The sequence below is a fragment of the Leptidea sinapis genome, chromosome 23 (assembly GCF_905404315.1).
Source record: "Leptidea sinapis chromosome 23, ilLepSina1.1, whole genome shotgun sequence".
NCBI lineage: Eukaryota > Metazoa > Arthropoda > Insecta > Lepidoptera > Pieridae > Leptidea > Leptidea sinapis.
In genome coordinates this window covers 476,131-502,895 of record NC_066287.1, presented here as the reverse complement: position 1 = coordinate 502,895, position 26,765 = coordinate 476,131, and the positions used below count along the sequence as shown (strand labels likewise).

Genomic DNA, 26,765 nt, shown 5'->3' with positions numbered 1-26,765 from the left:
GCTAACTCCTGGATTTTTATATTCACTACGGCTTTGGATGCCAGACACACAACAACCTATAATGACGTTAACTTTTATAGGTTGAAAGGAATCTGTATCTCACTACAAATATGTTTAAAAACAATAAAATCACAAAAACACTCGATGAACTGACAGATCTAGTTTGCTTGCCTCAGAGTTGACATTGGGGTAAAGAATAAAATGGATTTACGCGATAGAGATGCAAGACCAATGGCTTTGTCCCGTTCTATCTCAGGCTACGTTGTATATCGCTTGTCCTTTCTATTTGTAATGTACATACCGACTAACTAGCTTCAGTTAACATAGACAATGACATCTGTCATTGTCTATCATACGGGGAAGGGTTTCTTGTTAAAACTTAAAAGTATGAAATATTTCAATATTCAAATCTCACTAATGATTAATCATTTTGAGGTCAGCACTCAGCAAGTGAGCTAAGCAAACGAGGAACTCGAGCTTCTACCGCTGTTAAGTTATAATAAGCCACATTTTTGCTGTGATTTTCTTATAATTTTTATCTTTAAACAAATAATGGCGCAGTAAGTCTGATTCTGTCTTATTTATTATGAGATTATATTTATTACTTGTTTACTTAGAATTTTAAGTTAAAACCGCTGACCTACCGTGACTTTGACTTTCAATAACATTGAAGGAAGGAAAATTCTTGCATTGCTCATTTGATTAAGGTATTATTTTCATTTGGCAGGCAGCTGTGTTCCTGTGAGAATATCCTATAATTCTCACAAATAGGTGCAGGCACTTAAATATTTACCTACTGTTTAATAAATTTATTTTTAAATATTAATTTTTTTATGGTAATGTTTGCGATATTTTGTTAGTGAATAATTAGACATACAAAATAACATACTAGTTATATATATTATTAGTTAAAATATGACATACTTCTATACTTTAAATACATAAGCCACAAAAACCGTCATAATAAGTAATATTAACTTTACATAGGATTCAATTAATATTGTTTGCTGTAATTGTTGCTAAAAAGATAGCTATGCCTGCTTCTTATTATTGTCATAAGAGTTTAATTTTGAATTCATATAACATATATATGTGCATTAACACACATACATTTTTATCAATTGTGGATTTGCCATTTTTGAACTATAAAAGTATATTGACTGCAGATTTATTTATACTAGTATTGATAGACTAGAACAGGGGTCGGTCAGTAGTTAAAGGTGGAGTCACATGGATGTATGTGGAAAATTTTTATTGAGGTCCAGAAAAAACAACTGATATTAATTAAGTGCTACATATTTATTGTACCATTTAAAAAAAATATATAAATTATAAAACACAAGGCCTAAAATTAATGTTCAAAACTGCACCGATGGTGTGTGCCAGTTTTTTATAGTTTGGTGCTCCAGGAGAACAGCAAATTTGAAGATATTTGTATATTGAAGGTGGTGCCAGGTTCGACGTGTTGCTGACCCTTGGAATAATTATTATTGTGCTATTATTAATTATATTAATAATAGCACTAACAAATTAGTAATAGTCATCAATTATTTGTTCAAGGTTTATTATCTACCATTAGTATGTACCAATCACAAAACTAAAATTTTTCCTTATCAATAACTTTTTTACCACACAATGTTTTTGTTAATGAAAAATAAAGTTAATATGGATAATTTTTTTATAGTATTTGTCTAATATCGCACATGTAAGAATAATAATTTTTAGGTACATGCTAGCTGATCAGACAAATCTATGGCAAAGATCCAAACAAATGAAAGGAGTAAGAAATAAAACAAAAATATATTTCTGAATAGATCCTGTTCTTCCAATGAAATAATGGCACAGCAGAACTGTCAAACTGTTAGCCATAAATGAAAATTATAGTAAAATTCATTAAAAAAAAAATGTGAAATAAAAATAATTAATATAAATAATAAAAACTATTCTATCTATACTGTTGGACCAACTGAACTAGGCTTGGACTTAATATTGTGTCCCAGGAGTTGAGATGTATATGATATTAAGGCATATATTAGATCTCTGATCATAACTACCATTCTTATTATAATGTAATTTTGAGAAATTTAAAAAAAATTCTAACTATAAATTAGATAATAAGAGAAAATGGAGTGCACAGAAGTCTGAAAGATCGTCGAAAATGATTGACAGAGGTAAATGACGCGAATGACATAGGGGGGTGAATATTGATAGCCAATATTTAGAATTCAATACAATTAAAAAACCTCAATGATGAGTGGTAAATTTTGTGATATAACATCATCTACATAGACCCAAAAATAAATACTTATTATGTGAAAACTACTTATATTATATTCTAATAAAAACTTTAAAATTTAAAATTCGGTTCAAGTGAAAATTATCATGAAAAAATTACGTGTTTGATAGTTAAATATTGATCACTTGACTTATAAAACAACCTAGATACATTAGAAGATAGTTAGTGTACTTAGTTTACATGGGCGTGTATGAGACACCACTAGAAGAACTAAGGAGTAAGATGTAAAAGCGAGTGAAGCAAGTTTCAGACTTGAGTCATATCCCGACTCGGACAGGCCAGGTCGAAGGGGATGTTTGTGGTTTTTTTAAATAAGAGTTGCGCAAAGCGGGACTTCTACATGGCCTTTTAAGTTACTTTTATGTTTTACGGTTAGGTTACATAAATTTGATATTCAAAAAATGGTCTGTTACCTTTTCTTGGCAGTGGTGCCAGGGGAGAGAGGACATGTCTCCCTTCCACTTCCCCTATCATCCCCCTCTGCCTGCGACACTACACTAAATTTAGAACTCAGTGTAGAAATTTTCATTAAAGTTTGTTCATTTTCATAGTTTATCCCAAACATATGTATTGTGACATAAGATTTTTAATATTCTCTTTAGTTAGTGTTTTTTGAGTAGAGTATAATTATTATGCCTTAAAACAGCAATAAATACATGAGAATATATATATAATATATATATATATATATATATATAGGACTTGTTATAAACTTAGATACACTTACACTCTTGATATGTTAGTTCGTTTGCTGTTGTTTTTTGTATCTGAATGGGGCTCAGTGAATCTGGACTCTGTAGTTTTTGCCAAGAGGCATACAAAGACCTCATCCTTCTGGAGGGTGAGGCCATTGCCACAATGACAGTGGGATGCCTTAAAGCCTTCAAAATCCAGGCAGATGACCTAACCCACTTGTGCCCCGAGGATACTGCACCCCTTAAGGTCATAGGGCTGGAGGATGTGATTTATATACAATGAAGACCTCCAATTATGTAAGGGAATAATTTCTCTTAACATTTGCCCAACTACCTCATCACAACGAGCATAGGGCGTGCGCCCGTACACATGTAGAAGGTACAATAGAAATACAGATTTTAAGTGCTACTGTTCCAAATAAAATAAACAAAATGTGTATATACTTATGTACACACCTAAGAAATTATTTTTCTTTGGTGTAATAAAACAATAGAAAAATTATTTCTATTGTAGAAAGAACAATATTGTTATAAAGAAGGTATCAAATACAACCAATGAAAATATTATCATTCCGCAAAATTTAATTAAATAATGTCTCATTATAAATCATTAAATTATTTTTATTCAATTATAGGGAAATTATTATTTTTAATTTTTAAACTATTTATTTTGAAATTTATTTAATTCTAGTTCATTGGTTGTATTTGACATATAAGTTACTAGAGACTTGGTATGACACAAATGGTCTAGTCGCCCAGCTAACGTCAGGGTGTCAAATGTGGGTGACGGTGTGCGCGCGCATCTTCAAAATTATTTCTGATAATTTTTCCTAACGCGCCAAAATACGTATAACTTCAATAATAAATAATAATGTGAATTTTCTAGGTCTAAAGCTGATATTGCTCTGATCGGTCTGGCTGTGATGGGACAAAATCTCATACTAAACATGGATTCAAAAGGATTTGTTGTGTGCGCATACAATAGAACTGTTGAAAAGGTATTGCTTTCAAATACATATTATAATTCGTATATACATAGTAATATTTAATTTTTTAATGGTGATTACCAGGATATAATTTAAAAAATAAGAATATCTCTTATTTGACTTTTATATGAGTATCTAATGAATTAAATTATGATTCCGCTCATTACGTAAGTTTTCGTTTTGTTGGCGAATTCGAATTTTCGTTGCTTAATTGACACAGAGATTTTTTGACAGTTCGTTTTTTTTAATAAAGTGTGGCGTTACAATGGCGACATTAAATGAATAAACGGGTAGAACTACTTAATCGTAAGCATAAAAAAATAAAAATAATGAAACCTTTCACGAAAGTAAAATAAATTCACCTAAATAAACCAATTATCCGTAATAATTTGCCCTGTACTTTATCTACATTGACTGATTTGCATGGCTCCAACTGTAAAGCTTCGGTAATAGAAATGTAAAGGTGTTTGTTTTTGCAAAAGGAGAATAAAATGCCCTGTACTTTCCCCGGGGCGTAAAAAAAAGGGGAGTCCTAGGCCCATGGGTGTCGTAAGAGGCGACTAAGGGCTTTTTAGAAGTGAGAGAGTCACGCTGCCGTCTTGACGTCAGCACAATCGGGCCAGACTCGTCCGAGTTAATTACCACACTCGCACAAAATACCGGCGTGAAGTAGCGGCCTAGTGCCGCTATGTTTCGCATAGGTTAGTGTCGAGGACCGGTGGCCATTCCCCCCTCCCCCTCCACCCAAATATGACAGCGGATCTAAAAAATATTTTACCCCAGGAGGGTACCGGCTCTACCAGAGTCGGAGAATCCCTCCCCGAGCACTCTAGCTCGGGCTGCCCTTCGTATTCTGGGAAGGGCACAGAACCGAGCATGACCAAGGACAAACGAGGCAGTAACACCACGGCACCCCGCTCCACACTCAACGTGGACTTTTGCAATATCAAGGGAATTCACTCTAATTTAAACGCCGTCCACCACCACCTTGAGACGGCGCAGCCGGCCGTGTGTTTCCTTACGGAGACGCAGATATCTCGACCTAGCGATTCGTCATATTTAACGTACCCCGGGTACAAAATTGAGCAAAATTTTTTGCCTCATGCCGGGCTATGTGTGTACGTTAGGGAGGATATCTGCTGTCGCCGTCTCGGCAATTTTGAGGGCAGGGACCTGTCCACTCTCTGGCTCCGCGAAGATTTAGAGGACCGCGTCCGCATCTATGCGTGTGTCTACAGGTCCCATAGTCTTAACGCAGAAACCGATCATCTCATAGACGTGCTTGCACAGATCCCCTCCGCTGAAATCGTAGTCTTGGGTGATTTCAACGGGCACAATGCCGAATGGCTTGGATCACGCACTACAGACTACGCAGGGCGATCTGTGCATAATTTTGCATTGGCGTATGGTCTGTCCCAATTGGTTGAGACGCCAACGCGGCTCCCGGATGTGGATAGCCACATGCCGTCCTTATTAGATCTTCTGCTGACTACACATCCCGATAGTTAGTTTTTTGCATCCTAGCAAGGTTTGTTTCCCTTCGGATGATCCAAGTGCCTGCGCCGTTGCAGTAGCCGATGTGATACTACAGGGCATGGATATTTTTATACCAAGCTCTGTAGTACCGATCGGTGGCAGATCACAGCCCTGGTTCGATGCGTCAGTTAAAGCAGCATCTGACTGCAAAAAACAGGCGTATCGAACTTGGGTTGCGGCGCTGGGCACAAAGGATCCGAACTGCATAGTTCTTAAGAGGAAATACAACCGTGCCTCCAGATTTTTTAAGCGGCAAATCGCCCGTGCAAAGTCAAAACACGTCGTCAAAATCGGCGAGCAGCTTTCCATTTGCCCGACCGGAATACGCAAGTTCTGGTCGTTGTCGAAAGCTGCTCTTGGTAACTTCAGCCAGCCGTCCATGCCGCCGTTGCACATGAGGAATGGACACACACAGACACCCTGGCCCATACGGCAAAAGAGAAAGCCGATCTCTTGTGCACTCTTTTCGCCTCCAACTCGACTCTTGACGACAACGGAAAACACCGCCGACCATGCCGCGGTGTCAGAGCTCTATGCCTGAAGTACAGTTCAGACAGAAAACTGTTAGGCGAGCTCTGTTTACGTTGGACGTCAGGAAGTCGAGCGGGCCGGATGGCATTTCTCCTATCGTGCTTAGAACGTGTGCCCCTGAGTTGACGCCGGTGCTAACGCGTTTATTCCGGCACTCTTATTCTAAAGTCGTAGTCCCTGACTCATGGAAGTCAGCCCTTGTCCATCCGATCCAAAAAAAGGAGACAGTTCGGATCCGGCAAACTACAGGCCTATTGCTATGACCTCCCTGCTCTCCAAAATCATGGAGAGCATAATTAGCCGTCAGCTCTTGGTATACCTAGAGGGTCACCAGTTGATATACGACCGACAATACGGGTTTCGCCATGGTCGGTCGGCAGGTGATCTTCTGGTATACCTAACACATAGATAGGCTGCGGCTATTGAAAGCAAGGGGGAAGGCCTGGCAGTTAGCCTGGATATAGCGAAGGCCTTTGATCGTGTATGGCACAAGGCGCTCCTCTCAAAACTTCCATCATTTGGGCTTCCCGAGAGCTTGTGCAAGTGGACCTCCAGCTTCCTCACTGGGCGCAGCATACAGGTCGTTGTCGACGGATTATGCTCGAACCCGAAGCCCGTTAATGCTGGAGTGCCCCAAGGGTGTGTGTTGTCTCCCACGCTGTTTCTTCTGCATATCAATGATATGTTGGACACCTCCAACATTCATTGCTATGCAGACGACAGCACTGGTGATGCCGTATACATGGGCCATGCAGGTCTCTCTCGGGAAATCGTCGACCAGTGCCGGGAGAAACTTGTGTCTTCTATCGAGTCCTCTCTTGAGAAGGTCGCGGAATCGTAAATTGAACCTTGTCCAATTTAACCCCCAGAAGACTCAAGTTTGTGCGTTTACGACAAAAAAAACCCCATTTGTCGTATCACCGCTCTTCGACAACACTTCCCTTAAAGCCTCGCCTAGTATCGGAATACTGGGTCTCAAAATATCGAGCGATTGCCAATTTCGTGGTCATCTGGAGGGCAAAGCCAAATTGGCTTCAAAGAAACTGGGCGTCATTAATAGAGCACGGCATTACTTCAAGCCGGCCCACATACTAGCGCTCTACAAAGCGCAGGTCCGGCCACACATGGAGTATTGCTGTCATCTCTGGTCTGGCGCACCCTAGTATCAGCTCGATCCATTTGACCGCGTGCAACGCAGAGCAGCTCGAATTGTCGGGTACCTAGTGCTCTGTGAACGGCTGGATCACTTGGCGTTGCGTAGAAACGTCGCTTCATTTTGTGTCTTCTACCGCATTTGTATGTATGTATGTTATTTATTTATTCATGAAAGTTACAATTTATTTTTTTCACCATGCCCCGCAAAACTGCTTACGCAGTTTGACTGCAGGTAACTCGCTTTACATAAACATAGCTTATAAATTATTAAGTAAGTTCAATAACTTATCAATATACAATAAATTTACATAAATGGTTATAACGTATTTAACAAGTATTTTTTTAATAAACTTTTAAATTTAACAAGTGTAGGCTCACGTCTTATGTCCTCGGGTAAACTGTTGAGTAAGTATGGAACTCGTTTTTTTAATGTTCTATCTCCATAGTAATTTTGTACCATGGGTATTTCAAATTTACCTTTGGACAATGACCTTGTGCCAGTCTTATGTTGCACCAAATTAGTGAAACGATCCTGTTTACTATTTATCACGGGGAGTGTTCCGAAGAGCTGTTTAACCTGATCCCTGCCGCCGAATTCCACCTTCGCACGACACGCCACAAGTTAGGATATCATCCCCACCATCTGGATGTGTGGCGGTCCTCCACAGTGCGGTTTACAAGGAGCTTTCTTCCACGTACTACTAAGCTGTGGAATGAACTTCCTTGTGCGGTGTGTCCGGAACGATACGACATGGGTACCTTCAAAAAAAGCGCGTACACTTTCCTTAAAGGCCGGCAACGCTCCTGTGATTCCTCTGGTGTTGCAAGAGATTGTGCGCGGCGGAGATCACTTAACAACAGGTGACCCGTACGCTCGTTTGTCCTTCTATTCCATAAAAAAAAATTACGGAACAACCTGTTAGTATTTAAATTTTATTTATACGAAACTTAGATTAAGGATTGGTCTCCGCTGCGGTCCAACTAGATAACGCAGGCGTAGTCGCAAAGTGCGGAAACTAATACTACGCCCAAGTGGGCGTACTCGAGCCAGTCTCGAACAATGTGTGACGTTGACGTGCCACATGTTCTGTTAAACTTTGCTAATAATTGAAACTAAAATGCCGGGTTGCGTAGTAAAACTTTGTAAAAATAATGCTACAAGAAATAAGAAAGACACTGGGATCACGTATCATCAGTAAGTATTTTGTATTTTATTACTTTCAATGTCAAATAACACGAAGCTTATGTTACAAACTTTGAATGATGCCATTGAGTGTCAAGATGGCACGCACACAAGCATCTAATAGTTGCCGTAATAAAAGAGTTATTGTTCTTTGGTAGTTCGGTATCTAGTCGGAGCGCTGCGATATGCGTATGTACGATGCGGGGCTCGAATAATTAATTAGTGTCAATTTAATGTTGGCATAGCAGCATAGGCTGGCTGTATGTAAGAAAATGTAAGGATTGCAACACAGCCAAAATATCTTTAATCGTGCAAAATTGTAGGTACAACAACAAGTGATCTGTAAGAATCAAGAGATTTCGCATCGCAACATTTCCTTGCTAGACTTTGAACGTACTTTAAGCAACTAGACTCACAATCGCCTATTAAAAGGTCATCAAATAATGTCCGAGCGACGTTGTATAAATGTGTTAAGTTACACAGATATCATTTAAACATTTAATTCAAATTAACACCTTACTTCGTAGCAGTAATGTGCGAATGAGACGCCCGTCTGATTTCGTTGGCGATGTATTTTGTTTTAGCAATTGAAATGTGATTTATTAGCAAAATGATTAAAAACGTTAGTTACATCATTTTGTTAATTTAAAGAGGCACTTACCTGAAATACGACACTCCATCCTTTTTATGTTTGGATATGCTGTTATTTGGACAGTTTTTCACTGAACACTTTGTTATTGAGTGGCGTTGTATTCAAAGCGCGGTCGAAACACAACTGAACGAAAACTCTGCCTAATAGACGTGTAGGCAGAGTTGTGCTTCAGACAATTTATGAGCGTGATTGTAAGTCTAGTTGTTTATTGTATGTCAATGTTGCCTGATTAAAAATATATAATATGATTTCAATTCCATGCTAATTCCATAGGTTGATGAATTCCTGAATAAAGGGGCCAAAGGAACTAAAATAATTGGTGCTAAATCCCTGGAAGACATGGTTGCTAAATTGAAAAAGCCACGAAAAGTCATGCTGTTGGTAAAAGGTGTGTTCTTAAAATTAATTGATTGTTAGTTTTTGTAGAACACAAATAAAATTTGAGAAACAAAATTTTATGAACGATGCGGGGCTCGAACCCACGACTTCTGGCGTTCCGTGCCAGTGCTATCCCAACTGAGCTAACCGTTAAACCTTTTTTGTTTTTCAAATTTTATTTGTGTATTAATCCTAGAAGTGGTGAGGGTTATCACTTTAAAAACATAACAAATTGTTTAGTTTTTGAAGTGTTATTCTCGGGCACATTTCTAACGGATTTACAGCAAGATCGAAAAGGTAAGCGAATCTATTGTTACTATAACCGATTTTGATTGACAAGTCATAAACTGTCAGCTACGCTTGGCATTATCTCCTTAGTTTTTTCAAAAAGTGCTCAAGTGACATAATAGCATACTTGTACCTCATTCGATTTCTAGCTTAATTTGTATTTAGGAAGAGCTATTTCACTTTGAACTTATAATGGAGTGAATTCGGATAGAATTACACACAATTTAAACCAAAAGCTAACACACACATTGACAAGTATAAAAATATAAGTAGGTAATGCTCTATTACCTAGCGTAACTCAGCGGTCTCCTTGAAATTTATACTTATATTAATAATATTGGTACATATACAACAAGATTGACGACGCGGACTGCGCGGAACAGTTAATTTAACTCGGCCATTTGACCAGTCTAGGCGGCGTACGTCGTGGCACTCAATGGTTTTTTCTTCCCAAGATTGATTAGCGGCGGGTGTAAATCGTGTGTATGTGTGCGTGCGTCGATTCGGGCGCTGTAGTTTGAAGATAAAGTACTGTTCTATTACTGTATTGTGGTTAGTGGTCTAGAATGTAATATACTTATTCTAAGTCTACACGTACAAATCAATAGTTTACATTTATGCTGACATCGACGCGTAGCAAAACACGTATTTGGTGAGAAAGAATAATGACCAAACGATGTGATGTTTTTTTTTATTTAAAACTAAATTTCAATAATTTTATATACAAAAATAATTAAATATATTTTTTTTTATTATATGTATAAGAGGGGGCAAACGGCTAAGACGGTCATGAGATGGGAAGTGGTAAGGCAACCGCCCATGGACATCTGAAACACCAGGGCTTAAGAGATGCGTTGCCGGCCTTTAATTTGGGATGAAGCTCTACGCTTGAAGGTCCCTGAGTCGTATCGGTTCGGGACAACTGCAGCCGGTAATTGATTCCACAAAGTGGTTGTGCGAGGCTTGAAATTTCTCACAAAACGCGCGGTATATAATGGCATAAAAGGCATTTATTTTCTCAAAATTGATTCCTTTAGAATCCTTTTGATGTCATTTCTAATAACTGCTAAATACTACTACTACTACTACCGCTTCGGAATCAAATGGCACTCTGAGAGAGAAGAAGCGGCGCAAGAAACTCTCCCAGCATTCTATTTTCTTGCGCTCTTTTCAATAAAAATATACAATATTGTACAGTCATTTCTATCGCTATAAAATAATCACAATCTAGTCCCAGGCTGTCCGATCATTTAGATATTCAATTGTGGAGTAATAGGATTTACGACAGAGCCATTTTTTTTATAAAATATTTAAATTTATTTATAGATAATGCCTGAACAGTGGCTGGGACTTTATTATAGAAGTGTATACATTTACCCTTAAAGTACTTACTGAAAGCACGATACTCCATTTGAAATCTTACTGTTGCGATCACAGACATATCATATACAATTAATAATCTTCAGTCCGACCATAGTGGGCAACTTATAAAAGTAAATACAAGATTGGACAATGTCAGACCAAAAAAGGTGACGATTATACCAGTTACGGGTAGCCGTCTTGAGAGGTTTAGAAATAATTTGGTAAATACGATACCATTTTTACACTGTGGCGAAACTGCTAATTTTCACTATAACTTAGTCTTCAATTCCTTCTGTGGAATTTGACAGGATTTTGACTCCAGTAACGGTGACAGTAAACAACAAACATAGTTTTAATGATTATGCAACAATGGGTATAGCGAAAACACGTTTCATTGCAGATAAAATTAAAAACAGTAATAATAAAGTAAAAGCGACTTGGAGTGTAATTAACAATGAAACTGGTAGATCGAATTGCCGTAACACCTCTATCTGTTTAAATATTAATAATCGCGTTATAAATTCGGAAATAGAAATTGCAAATGAATTTGATAAATACTTCTCCGAAATCCCGATTGTCACGACCAAAGACCTTAACTCTTCGCCAAAAGCAGTATATGATATGCTTAAATTACACGTACCAGTATCTTCCACTGATTTGAAATTTAAGTATGTTACAGGTAGCGATATAATAAAAATCTTCAAATTAATTAACCTAAAAAATACAAAAGACCTATTCCTAGACCATTCGACTAATATTGTAAAATACATACTTGACATTATAGCACATGAATTAGCAATAATATTTAATGAATGCATAGATGAGGGTGTGTTCCCTGACCTCATGAAATACAGCAAAGTTATACCTTTGTTTAAATCGGGCAGTTCTTTTGACCCTGCTAATTTTAGACCTATTTCAGTGCTGCCTGTTTTTAGTAAAATTTTTGAAAAACTTTTGCTTCAACAGCTACAAATGCATTTTTGTAAATTAATGAACAAAAATCAGTTTGGTTTCACTAGGGGCTAATCAACAATTAATGCGGGTGCTAGACTCATTGAGCACATCTTTGACGCCTGGGAAGAGGTGCATTGGGCATTTTTTGTGATTTGTCAAAAGCATTTGACTGCGTCCACCTTGAAACTTTACTCCTAAAACTAAAGCATTATGGAGTGAAAAAATAGAGCCCTAAATCTGTTAAAATCATATTTAAGCGATAGAGTTCAGATAGTCGATGTAAATTGCAAGCGGTCTTCGGATAAACCTGTGGGAATAGGTATTCCACAGGGTTCTATTCTCGGTCCTTTCTTGTTTCTTATATATATTAACGATCTACCGTTTGTGGTAGATGATAGCCATGAAATTGTATTGTTTGCTGATGATACTTCACTTATTTTTAAAGTGAAGCGACGTGCGGATATTGATGACGAGGTAAGCAATGCACTCTCAAAGATAGTGCGTTGGTTTGAGACGAATAATCTGCACTTAAACAGTAAAAAAACAAAGTGTTTACGGTTCATTACACCAAACACAGCGGAGGTACAAACCAACGTACTTATAAATGACCAGAGATTGGAACTTGTGGACACTACGGTCTTCTTGGGTATCACGTTAGATAAAAAGCTTCAGTGGGGTCCACATATTACCCATCTAGCAGATAGACTCAGCTCTGCGGCATATGCAGTTAGAAAGATTAGAGAGTACACGAATGTTGCGACCGCTAGATTAGTGTACTTTAGTTATTTTCACAGCATCATGACGTACGGTATATTACTATGGGGTCATGCTGCTGACATTGATATAGTGTTTGCACTGCAAAAGAGAGCTGTTCGTGCTATATATCAGCTTGGTTATAGACAGTCTCTCAAAGAAAAATTTAAAGAAATAAATATTATGACTGTTCATTGTCAGTACATTTATGAAAATTTAATATATGTTCACAAAAATCGTCACCTTTTTGCTCTTAATAGTGATTTTCATTTTCATTATTATAACACTAGAAATAAGGGATTGCTTGTAACTAATACTAGTAGGCTTCATAAGATACATAATAGCTTTAAGGGTAAATGCATACACTTCTACAATAAAGTCCCAGCCACTGTTCAGGCATTATCTATAAATAAATTTAAATGTTTTATAAAAAAAATGGCTCTGTCGTAAATCCTATAACTCCACTGCTGAATATCTAAATGATCGGACAGCCTGGGACTAGATTGTGATTATTTTATAGCAATAGAAATGACTGTACAATATTGTATATTTTTATTGAAAAGAGCGCAAAAAAAAGAATGCTGGGAGAGTTTCTTGCGCCGCTTCTTCTCTCTCAGAGCGCCATTTGTTTCCGAAGCGGTAGTAGTATCTAGTAGTATAATAAATGACATCAAAAAGAATTCTAAAGGAATCAATTTTGAGAAAATAAATGCCTTTTATGCCTTTTTATAGATCCAAGTAGATAACGTAAATCTCTCCGTCTGTATAAAAACCAAGCGTGCCCTTTTATTGTACCTACTGTGACGTCGTTAAAAATTCCAGTGCATCGAGCCTAACGTTTAGCCACTCACCTCAACATTAGTTGACGTTTTCAGTACATCAATAGTCGGTATTGCTTCTTACTAAAATCGGCAATGTATTATAAATCATAATTAAAAATAAAATAAAAGCGTCAAAGGAAGAGCATTGCTTCTCTTTTTGACACGCGAAGTACATACACTCGCGGCATCTATTTGGATCCTGTCTGTGGTTGCGATGGTTACTTTTGGGTTTCTGTAAAGCACACTGTGGCATATAGTTTCAATTGATGTTTTATTTTAGCTGGATCTGCCGTTGATGACTTTGTTGAGAAGTTACTTAAATTACTGGAGCCTGGTGACATCATTATTGATGGTGGGAACTCCCAGTACAAGGATACACAGCGGTGGTGTGAGAAGCTGGCAGACACTGGTATCTACTACATTGGTATGGGTGTAAGTTTGTTTTGTCATCATATAATAAAAAAAATTTAAATAAAAAAAAATTTGAAAAAAGCCTTTTATATTAAATTAAATAATTAAATTAAACTAAATTTAAAAATTAAAAACCTTATAATTATTGTTATTAAGTAACCTAAACTTAAGCCTAATATTATAAGAATTAAGAAAGAAAAAAAAATGTATGTTAGTAAGTTTTTGTCTATTTCTTAATAATTTATGTATTAATTATAGTATGGACCCCTCTTTGGGTGAAGGCCTACATTTTGTCCCACACTATACGGTCCCAATATAAGCCAGTCTTTTCCAGCGTATATGACATTATCAGACCACCTCTTAGACAATTGGCTAGAGTGAAAGAGGAGGAGCTTGCCTACCGTTGCCGTATGCGTGAGAGAATGGGAAGCCAGACAAACAGGCGCCGTAACGCTTAAGAGTTACGTTACGAAGCACTTTACCCTCCCATAAGAAGTATCCCCTCCCTTCAAAAATAAAAGTACAGTTTATTTTGTTGTAAAGTAAAGTAACGCCAATGAAATGAGTAAGAATGTAAACAGCAAAACTATCAAATTAAAGTGTACAGGAAAACTATTAGTAGAAGTAAGTAGAAGATGTCAACATATGGGCCGCCATTTTTTGAATTAGTTCGTTCCAGTTTGGATTGTGCTTGAAGTCCCACGAGTTATCTCGTTTCATATTAACAACTTATTTGGTGGAGGTAATGTTCAGATTATATTGTATGCGCTCATTAGGGTAGTAACTACGTCACGCGTGAGACGGACGCGAACACGAAGCAACGACATCAAAAACATCTTAAGTTAGTTACACAATTTTGTTAATTTAAAGGCGCACTTACTTGAAATACGACACTCCATCCTATTTAAGTTTCGATATGCTGCTAGGTTGGACAGTTTTTCACTGAACACGTGGCGTTGTATTCAAAGCGCGGTCGAAACACTGAACTGAACGAAACCACTGTCTAATACCCTCGTAGGCAGAGTTTAGAGCATGACGTGCTTTGTATAAGAGATATTAATCCATATTTGTCTATATTATGTTTGTTCATGCTTCATTGATGATTTTTATAAAATAATGTCAATGTTTCCCAGGTAAGTGGAGGTGAAGACGGCGCCAGGTATGGACCTTCCCTGATGCCCGGTGGTCACACAAAAGCGTGGCCGCACGTGAAACCCATATTCCAGGTTATATGCTTTTTTTATTTAAAACCCGCATCGGACAATAATGCGATATGCGACTTGGATGTGACACTGTCATTATAACAAGATGTAATTATGGTAATTATGGTATTATGCTGCGGCCATATTGTTGCGATAAGGCGAATATATTTGTGTCGTCGCGACACGCTTGGACAAGCAATTCGTAATATGATCTCAAAGGTTTGGAGTTATTATTGTTTTGTTACAACAAACATGTTTGTGACACCAAAAAAAGTATTTCTTCTTTTGTTTTGTTGAAGTCTCGGTGGAGCAATAAGTAAAACCGTGGACACTAAGTATAGAGCTAGATTTCTTTCTTCGAATTCATACATAGGTACTTTTATTCGACGTTCTATGAAGCAGCACTTGTGATTCCGACGATGTGAATCTTATGTAATAAGTGATTACTTACCATCAGATTGCTTTACAAGGGCCTTCATCCATAGACGCCATTTGAAGTCGATCGAATGACTCATCTGGTATTTCTGAATAATTTTATAATATGTAGTAATAAAATGATAAGGATTAATATCGTATTTGTGTAAACAGCTTTTACATTACCGCTTCATAATTGACAATGTTAAAGTATTAAAATGGATATAGTATATTATCCTTTTGAGATAGACATATGACATCGTGGACTTTTCTGTAGATATATGTAAGATACACAAATAGACCATACATAATTTTGTTATACCTCAAAGCTTATTTTTTCCGGCACCTCCAACTAATATTCTTATTTTATATAAAAACAAGCTGACCCGAAAGACATTGTTACGTACATAATTAATAAAATACTGTTTTTTATGAATTTGTGAATAATATTTCATAACATTAACAATTATTTAGTAAAAAATGCTCCCTGTTGTTATAACGAAATTGTTTCACAGCAGGACTGTCAAAATATAAAATATGTCGCTATAAAACATATACTAGAAATAAAAATAAATATGGGTTCTAAATCGAAATAAAAACTATCCTATCTCTCAAGTTGGATAAAACTGTACTCTTTGAAGTAATCCCCATTAAAATCCCTTTATTATTTTAGGAGTTCACTGGAAACAAACTTCAGGACACTGGATTTATATATATTAAAATATAATCGAAAACTTAACGTATTGTATGCTAAAACCTTCCTCGCGAACAACGCTATCCATTGGTGAACAATAGTACAATCACTATTGATTGACTGTTAATAATTGTAAGTTTATGTCCAGGCCATCTGTGCAAGAGTAAATGATGAGCCATGCTGTGACTGGGTGGGAGAGGATGGGTCAGGTCACTTCGTCAAGATGGTTCACAACGGCATCGAGTACGGGGACATGCAACTCATATGTGAAGTGGTACACTTAATGAAGGATGTATTGGGTATGTTTACACTGCTTCTTTTGTTTTCGAAGTGAAATTTCTTTAGCCGTTTTGGTAGGAGAAAATCTTATGAGTTCGCGTCACCGACATGCTCATGGCTATCGCATACTATACGCATTAAATAAATAATTTAAAAAAAGTTTACAGTATTTATCTTTATTTATTTACAGTGTATATGGATTGATTACATTGATGCATCTACTGTACTCAATAACCATTGTTTTTCATTGATTACTTGACGTTTTAGTATTTTTGTTGTATGACTTTACATAGATTTTAATTAAAATACTTTGTAAAACAATAGAGCTATAAATGTTGGTTTAAAGTGGTGGCAATGTGTATTTTGCCGGCAGTGACTTCTTCTCACTAACGCTCAACCTTTTCCGAAGTGGTGTTAGATGGTAAAAAGATATTCACAAGTGCCATTTATTTGATCTAAATAAATAAAGTGATTTTATATTGATATCAAAGAAGTAACATTCACAATATATTTATGATTAGAAATTATATGTTAATTGTTCTGGTAAAGACTCTGTCTGACCTTTGAGATGCCATAGCTTTCAGAATAAGACGAATATCCCTTAGTCATACCACTTCGGGACCACAGTTACCGACAAATGATTCCTCAATGTGGCTGTATGAGGCGAAAAGGCTTGTGAAATTTCTCATACTTACGTGTGGTACAGAGAAAATATTTTGTTTATGAAAAAGGAGGACAAAGCAGTGTGCTGATCACATGTTGTTAAGTGATCACCGCCGCCCACATTCTCTTGCAACACCAGAGGAATCACAGGATCGCTGCCGGCCTTTTAGGTGTACGTGTTTTTTTAAGGTACCCATGTCGTAACGTCCTGGGAACACGGCACAAGGAAGCTCATTCCACACCTTGTTAGTATGTGGAAGAAAGCTCCTTGAAAACCGCACTGTAGACGACTGCCAGACTAGATGGTTGGGATGATATCCTAATTTTTGGCGTGTCGTACGAAGGTGGAATACGGCGGCAGGAATCAGGTTAAAACAGCTCTCCGGAACGCTCTTGTTTGTGCGAAACAAACGCAGTTAAGATATTTTGGGTTAGCTTTTTAGGTTTAACCTTTAAAATCATCATCATCATTATATCAGCCGGAAGACGTCCACTGCTGTGGACAAAGGTCTTCACGACCATCGGTCCTGCGCTGCCCTCATCCAACGTATTCCGGCGATCTTCGCCAGATCATCGGTCCATCTTGTGAGAGGCCTACCATCACAGCGTGGTAGCCATGTGAGGACCTTACTGCCCCAACGACCATCAAACTATGTGCCCAGCCCACTGCCACTTCAGATTCGCAATCATCTGGGCATTGCGGTAACTTTGGTTCTCCTCATTTCTGATTCGCAGGGAAACTCCGCCTAACCCTCTCGCCTAGCCCTCTGAGCGAACTTTATAATATGTTTTATTTTTACAATAAATTCAATAAAAATTTTATAGGGATGAACCAAGAGGAGATGTCCAACATATTCGACGAGTGGAACAAGGGAGAGTTGAACTCATTCCTGATAGAGATCACAAGAGATATCCTCAAGTTTAAGGATTCCGACGGTGAGTTCATTACACTGCTACGAAAATGCGTTCATTTTCGAATGGGGAGTAGTTTATGACTTTCAATCAATGACGTTCTATGTACATATCATTCACAGTCTGATAGTGGAACGGCAAAAGTGTTTAAAGACAATGTAAGCACACTTTTCTCGTTAGTAGTGTGTCAACTGTCACTGTCTCAGTGAAACCTGAGTGAATAAATGTTTTACATTGCTGCTTATTGACCAAGTTATTTTAAACAACTGTTTTACATTGCTGCTTATTGACCAAGTTATTTTAAACAACTGTAGTAAATACGGCAATGTATAGATATATAGCAGTCGAAGCTTATTTTGGTGTAATTTGTGGCATGTTCCATATTTCGGCTTTGTTTTTATACAATAGTGATGTGTCTATACGTATATATAGAACGTCATTGCTTCCAATGAGTGCTTTGGTATCGTATTTTGAATATAGTAATTATTGCATTGTTAGTTAATAAAGAGTTTTCATTTTCTTATCACCAGGTCAATACCTGATGCCGAAGATCCGGGACACGGCTGGACAGAAGGGTACAGGGAAGTGGACAGGCATCAGCGCTTTGGAGTACGGGGTACCAGTCACTCTAATTGGCGAGGCAGTGTTTGCTCGGTGTCTCTCTGCTTTGAAAGGTTTGATTCAAATTATATAGCTGATGCTTATAGCGGTCAAACCGTCATATCTTTCATACAATCGCTCTTAGGTACGTGATTACGGCGTTTTAACCAATTTTATGACAATAAGGGACGAGACGAGCAGGACGTTCAGTAATTAATTGATACGCCCTGCCCTTCACAATACAGTACTATTATTCTCTATATATTTATTGATAATATCTGAACAGTGGCTGGAACTTTATTATAAAAGTGTATACATTTAGCTTTAAAGCTATTATCTTATGAAGCCTACTAGAATTTATTACAAGCAATCCCTTGGTTCTAGTGTTATAATAATGAAAATCACTATTCAGAGATCTCCGGAATAGGATGAATAATGTGATTGTCGTGGTAATCTTTGGGAAAGGCCTTTGTCTAGCAGTGGATATCTTTTGAGCGATGTTATGATGGTTATAAATAATCATGTTTTTGAAGTTATACTTCTTTAGGCGTGTTATGAAAAAATTATGAGAGTGAAATTTTTATATGCGCGCGCAACACTGTAACACAAAAGTAACAGGGTTAATTTGGTTCCTAAAATTTTCTGACGTTTGCGACATTCGTTATTTTTTTTGGTTTCATCGTCCATTATTAGGATAGGCAAAGGGTTCAAGCCCATATAGCCGTATTCGTTATTTAATAATCAATTGTCAAAGCCATCGTTGCAAGATTTTTACAATAATTTTCTTTCTATAAACGTAGAATAGCACGAGGAATTAATAATTTTAAAGATTTTTGCTTTGTTAGGCCAAAGAAGTATAACTTCTTGCGTGTATAAGTACCCACACACTTTTTTTTAAATAGATGAGAGAGTGGCAGCTAGTAAGGTGCTGTCGTCTCCAAGCGCAGCCTTCACCGGTGATAGGGCTACCTTCCTTGAGCACGTGCGAAAAGCTCTGTACGCCAGCAAGATCATCTCGTACGCCCAAGGGTTTATGCTGATGAGAGAAGCAGCCAAGGTATGTATAGGATTATTTTTATATGTATCCATATTTTAACACAACATATTTACTTTTGTTAAAATGGTATTATCTATTTACATCTAGTATTTTCTTTGATTAACGCGAGTGTTACACATTAAAATGAAACACATTATAAAGGATTATAACGCCCTGAAAATGTGCACTGAAAAGATCACGTAACGTTGGGTTAAATAAATAATAATAATAAAAAACGCGATAAATACGCAAAAACTAATGTAAAAGCAAGTGTAATTATGCGTTTTAATTCTTTAAAAAGATTTTCATTTAAATATTTACATTCTTACACATCTTACATATGTGTATCATCACTGCGTGTCTTGAAACAGTTCAAATTGGAACGTATTTTAACAGTTAGTAACGTTTAGACTATTAGTAATGCCTTCTTAATATATTATGTGGTAATATATAATATATTGTGCGTATCTTATATTATATTATGTGTATCAGCTAAGAAGCATGCATCATTATATCTATATATACTATACTAAGCCTTCCTTGTCAAAGTAGCTTTAATAAATTTGTTGAATGTATGCTGAGTGAGTCCGAATAGTTTGGTTTTTTATTGTAAAATTTGATTACGAATACCAATGAAGGAGCCCTTAACTCTAGCTTACTTATTAAATGGCACGTACAGTTAATAACTAATTGATTAAACAGTTAATAACAGTACATATAAAAGGCATTTATTTTTTCTCAAAATTGATTCCCTTAGAATTCATTTTGATGTCATTTCTAATATACTAGACACTACTACCACTTCGGAAACAAATGGCGCTCTGAGAGAGAAGAAGCGGCGCAAGAAACTCTGCCAGCATTCTTTTTTTGCGCTCTTTTCAATAAAAATATACAATATTGTACAGTCATTTCTATCGCTATAAAATAATCATAATCTATTTCCAGGCTGTCCGATCACTTAGATATTCAGCTGTGGAGTAATAGGATTTACGACAGAGCCATTTTTTATAAAACATTTAAATTTATTTATAGATAATGCCTGAACAGTGGCTGGGACTTTATTATAAAAGTGTATATATACATTTACCCTTAAAGGCTGTATCTTATGAAGCCTACTAGAATTAGTTACAAGCAATCCCTTATTCCTAGTGTTATAATATAATGATAATTAAGTTAATTGATATAATAACAGGTACACGGTTGGAATCTAAACTACGGAAGTGTTGCCTTGATGTGGCGAGGTGGTTGTATCATCAGAAGCCGTTTCCTGGGTAACATTAAGGTAAGTTATGTTCTATTGTTTTTAATGTGGCTTTTGCGGTATGACCATCATCATCAAAGGTAATAACATCCCTTCAATGCTACGTTATATAAGTCATATGCAATAGTATTGTGATGTTTAAATTTGAATAAATAAAATAAAAAAAGCCCCTACAAAATAAAAATATTATGTTTCAATTTGTTTTCTTAGACAACCCTAACTTTTAAAGAGGCCGCCATTTTTAGGCGGAGCCGTTGATAACATAATCAAAGCGTAGGTACATATCATTCTTTTTATTTGTATCCTGCGCAGCTTTTAAACACTCCTTGAGTTTCACAATAAATATACAGAAAACACCACATTACGTCATGTTGATTATGTCTTAGGTGGTTAGGTACCTAACTAGATACCTAGTTATTTCATCACAAGTACTTGCCAAACAGCCCGGGTACATCACACATGATACAGGTAGAAGTAGGTAGGTAGGTTTTGCAGCAACACAACTAAAGGAAGGGTTCAATGTTCCTTCCTTACCTTTCAATACATAATTCGGCTCGGCGAGCTACGGACCGTGTCGCATTGCGGAGCATTTGTGTGGAGACCGTGCTACAAGCAGGAATTATTTTGTTCCGCATTTCTTGGGCAGTTTCACAGTCAGTGGTATACATTACTCCTTTAAGGTAAGCCCCACAGAAATAAGTCAACGGGGTTAAGTCCGGAGATCGTGCCGGACAAGCCACTGTGCCACGGCGACCAGGTACTGTCGGTCAGTATGGGCGTAATGCGCCGGCGCACCGTCCTGTTGCAGTACCATTTACCGGTACAGGCTTAGTGGCAATACTTCTAAATGCTCTTCTATTGGGCCTGTTAAAAATTGCAATCGTTTGTCCTCCTTTTCAATAAAAAATGCGTACACTGGAGACACCCGAGGGACGAACTGATCGTTACTAGTTATATTCATAAATTGATTAAAACAGCTAAAATCACTAGTTATCCCAATACAACGAATGAAATGTTAGACATTTTCAAATTGTAATTCAAAACGGCGTTTACAGTGTGCTGTATTGCTCTCAACAAGTGTTGCTCTCTGTGTCGTCAGGAGGCGTACGAGAAGAACCCTCAGCTGAGCAACTTGCTCCTGGATCCATTCTTCAGCAGCACTCTTCAGAAGACGCACGGTTCGCTGCGTCAGGTTGTGGCTCAGGCTGCCCTCGCCGGTGTGCCCGTGCCGGCTTTATCATCAGCTCTCGCCTTTTACGATGGCTATAGATGTCCCATGCTTCCATCCAACCTGCTCCAGGTATGTTTAAATAAACTTTTAAGGACTCTACCCACTACAACGTATCACACCATGACCGTGCTATGAACGTATCAGACACGACAAGCAACACGATACGCTCTACTATGCCCACTAGTGCGTATCAATTACGTATCAAAGTCGTATGTATCGGCTTTAATGACGGGAGCGTCATCTCATTATCATCCACGTGACATGCCGGTGCGCAACGATTTTAGTGACGGGAGGGTCCGCATATCGTCTCCGTATCATCCGAGTGCCATATCCGAGCGGTGCCTGTGCGCTGTTGTCGCGGTTGTAGTAATTCACCTGATTGGCAACGCGGTTATAACGGCCATCTTACGCGGTTATAACGGCCATCTTACGCGGTTATAACGGCCATCTTACGCGGTTATAACGGCCATCTTACGCGGTTATAACGGCCATCTTACGCGGTTATAACGGCCATCTTACGCGGTTATAACGGCCATCTTACGCGGTTATAACGGCCATCTTACGCGGTTATAACGGCCATCTTACGCGGTTATAACGGCCATCTTACGCGGTTATAACGGCCATCTTACGCGGTTATAACGGCCATCTTACGCAGTTATAACGGCCAACTTACGCGGTTATAACGGCCATCTTACGCGGTTATAACGGCCATCTTACGCGGTTATAACGGCCATCTTACGCGGTTATAACGGCCATCTTACGCGGTTATAACGGCCATCTTACGCGGTTATAACGGCCATCTTACGCAGTTATAACGGCCATCTTACGCGGTTATAACGGCCATCTTACGCGGTTATAACGGCCATCTTACGCAGTTATAACGGCCATCTTACGCAGTTATAACGGCCATCTTACGCAGTTATAACGGCCATCTTACGCGGTTATAACGCGGGTGCCACCACTCCGCCGCGCGTCGTGCACAGAGCGTATCGCCACCGACAACATATTCCGCCGACAATACTTGCCGCTCCGTGCATGGCACGCTACGGTGCTGGTCGGTAACGGAACGGGCTAGTGGGCCTGACACGTTCATAGCACGGTCAGAGTCCTTTAGTCGTAGAATTATTATTGTTACGAAGATCATGTAACTCAAAATAGTATATTATGGTACAAGTGCGCTGAGTTGATAATTAAACACGAGGCTGTGGGTTGAAGGTTAATCAGCCGAGTGTCTAGCCTTCCGAAATCGTCAAGTGCCAAGTGACACTAGATTTTTGAGATATACCAAAATCGGAAGTGTCGTACGGCACGCTATGACCAAGTTCTGACCCTCATTTTGTTTATAATATAGTTTATTTTGTTTAATCGTTATTATAAACAATCTATCAGTACACGTAATAATACGCATTGATAGGCCGCCCGCCAAAATCACGCCGGTCTATGTGGTCTATGACATACCGCGGCGCGAGTCACGCGCCGATTTCGCAAGGCTAGTGAGCAAGTTGCTCACGAGTTTCATTTATACTTTTACAACACACTTGCGAGGAAAAAACAAACATGTACACACAACAACAAATGCGATACAAACAAAACATGAAAATTATGACGCCGCAAGTTTTATTTTGCACGCGCCAAATGTAGGGTGATTGATTACATATAACCAACCATACAGCTTACATCAAAATTATAATTGCAATGTTCCTTAGACGACCCAAATAGATTTGAATTGTGCTAAAGTAAAGTTCCAATATAAATTTAATACAGTTTTATAATAAAATGTTAAATAATAAGCGAACGGATAAGAAGTTAGCAAAAAAAAAAAATAAACTACAGTCACCGTCATAATCAATGTTCACTAAAGTAATAAATAATTTATAACAAATTAATGTGAATTATAAATAATTGGATAATAATAAATATTTTTTTTGTCTTAATATATATCGGGATATATTGATTTATTAAAAATTTAAATGGATTTACAGCAGCTTAAAACCTCTTTGTTGTTACAAAAAAAACCGTATAACCCGGTTAAATTGAAAATGCTCTGCTAACTCTCATATAATTTGCAGTAAGGTACTAACTTAAATTTATAGGGATGATTCTATTATGCACTCGTGTGTAATATTATTATGCACGTGTGTGTTATAGTTCGGATTATGGCCTTAAGAATGATGTAATAAGGCTCACTTTACGAGCAAGTTGTGTTTCTGTTGAAAATACATATATTATATTCTTTTCTATTTGTAATTTTTAGGCGCAGCGAGATTACTTCGGCGCGCATACTTATGAGTTACTCGACAATCCGGGCACTTTCGTCCACACCAACTGGACGGGACACGGCGGCGATGTATCGGCGTCTACTTACTCCAAGTAAACCCTCAGTAGCCGTTCTGTCTTCGCAATGTACGATATACGTATAACTAAAATAAGAATTATTTCTTATTATTATTATTAGTATATTATTATACTGTAAGGGGCCATACATAAATTACGCCGCACTAATTTTATTGATTTTAAGCCCCCACCCGTGCTTATAAAGCCCTCCCACCTGCTTTTTTGTTACCCCACCCCCCTGATGTGACGTCACAAAGGTCTTCATCCCCCCTGTTCCTTGTCACACAATGTCACATTTCATTATCCAACAAAGTGTGACAGAATTTAGGAATAGCATCTAATTAAATTAATATACCATTTTTTGAATTTAGTATTTTTTTAACAATCTAGCTCCGAATTTTGTGTAATCTGTGTGTTTCCTATACGCTATAATATGTATTTAATAAAATGTACAAATAAATAGATTGTTTAAAATGTATTAAAACGCGTGTAGAATGTAAAAACTTTTTAACATCTTAAATAGATATACATACTTTGTAGTTCTTGAATTACAACTACCCTCATACATAATTACAACAGACGGTCTTAGATAATTTATATGTCTAGATAGAGCTTCTTACTGTTAGGCAACGCATAACAGGCCAGGTTTATTACTTAAGTGTGCACGAAAGCTATGTCTCACACTCTCGATACGCCAGTCACCTTGTTTCAGTGTGCATGCGTTGCTAAAAATAGAGGCTAACAGTTCGCCGCTTTTTTTTTTCGACGTGTTCACAGCTGTCACAGTCCATCTAGACGTATAAATTATCTAAGCAAAGATTTAGCTGAAATAATTTGACCAAGATATACCCTACACACAATTTGTACGCTTGTCCGCACTATAGCTTGTTACATGAAAGCACAAGAACTTCGTACATTTGTTATCACAGACGGACGGTAAGAGTAATATTTTTGATAATTATAACATTCCCTAGTTATAAAATAATTGTATGTAAGTGCAATGTTCCTTAGAAGAGACAAAATATACTTTTGAATGGTGCTACTGAAAAGTTCCAATATAAATTTGATACAGTTTTATGTAAAATAATAAGAAAGAGGATAAGAAATTTACAAAAAGTACAGTCACCGTCATAATCAATGTTCTCCCAACTAATTAAATGTAGACAATATTGTGCTGTGGTAAATGACGGCCGGGTTACGTTTGACAACCGTTCAAAATCGTTTAAATTAATATCAATATTGAAAATGACAATCTGTTATTAAGCCGTTTTCATTATTAATGATCTCTAAAATCAGATATACTCTGCTTCTTCTTGAAAAAGTTAGCAGCCGGCCTAGAGGTGATCACCTACCATCAAGTTCGAGCCTTTCGTGATTCCATCCGTTCACAGTCATCACATTGGCCTTTTAAGGCCGTGAAGTATGGATTGAACGTTTTGGCCTCTAATTGTAAATCTTCACAATGCTCGAACATATAAAATATATTAGCAGTGCATCGTCACAAATTTAACAGAGCTACCACTTAGTAAATCCCATGTTTGGCTCTTAATATCTCAAAACAAAGTAATTTGATGCATGAAGTTCCACATTTTTAATGCCCGTATTTGTAGGTGATATATGTTGATGACTGTACTCTCACGAACATAAGACGTAATATAATCAAATAAAAACTAAAATTGTAATAAATTAAGAAGGTATAGAACAAATGGATTTTTTAACTGTAGTATTTATTGTATTATGATGTATTAGTTGTCTATTTTTGTAAAATAAGTCTATATTATCAATTATGTTGTATTATTATGTATCATACGGACGGTGAATTGTTTTGAACAGTCTTGAAGTCGTAAAAAATTTGAGGTTTTATTTATTGTTCAAAAAACTTAAGCATTTATTTCTATTAAAATAGTTGCAATATTGCCATGGAATATATTTAAAAGCACCATTCCTTGAAAGTTAAGTTTTTATTGGACTAAGTCCATTTTTATTATTGTTTTTTTTTATTAATAAATATATCGGTTGTTGAATGCTTATGAAATAACATTAAGTCGGTTTGTACGTCTCTATACATTTTTAAAAAATGTTGGGTTATTTATTAGATTCTGTGTTTGGTATTAAGAGAATAAAGGGCTATTTTTGCA

General features: G+C 37.2%; 1 protein-coding gene across 1 annotated transcript; it reads left to right on the top strand.

Moving 5' to 3' along the window:
- Positions 1 to 391: 391 nt before the first annotated feature.
- Positions 392 to 26,765, top strand: LOC126971395 (6-phosphogluconate dehydrogenase, decarboxylating). The gene is made up of 12 exons (XM_050817705.1): positions 392 to 560; positions 3,878 to 3,989; positions 9,308 to 9,422; positions 13,871 to 14,022; positions 15,135 to 15,227; positions 16,460 to 16,610; positions 18,079 to 18,189; positions 18,696 to 18,839; positions 19,668 to 19,822; positions 20,994 to 21,083; positions 22,162 to 22,362; positions 24,548 to 26,765. The coding sequence occupies exons 1-12, from the start codon at positions 553 to 555 to the stop codon at positions 24,665 to 24,667; spliced, it is 1,452 nt and encodes a 483-aa protein (XP_050673662.1). The 5' UTR covers positions 392 to 552; the 3' UTR covers positions 24,668 to 26,765.

Excerpts from the sequence above, each read along its gene's own strand:
- LOC126971395 (XM_050817705.1), top strand. Across the intron at positions 9,423-13,870 it reads AGTCATGCTGTTGGTAAAAG|CTGGATCTGCCGTTGATGAC; the intron begins GTGTGTTCTTAA and ends GTTTTATTTTAG. Across the intron at positions 15,228-16,459 it reads ACGTGAAACCCATATTCCAG|GCCATCTGTGCAAGAGTAAA; the intron begins GTTATATGCTTT and ends GTTTATGTCCAG.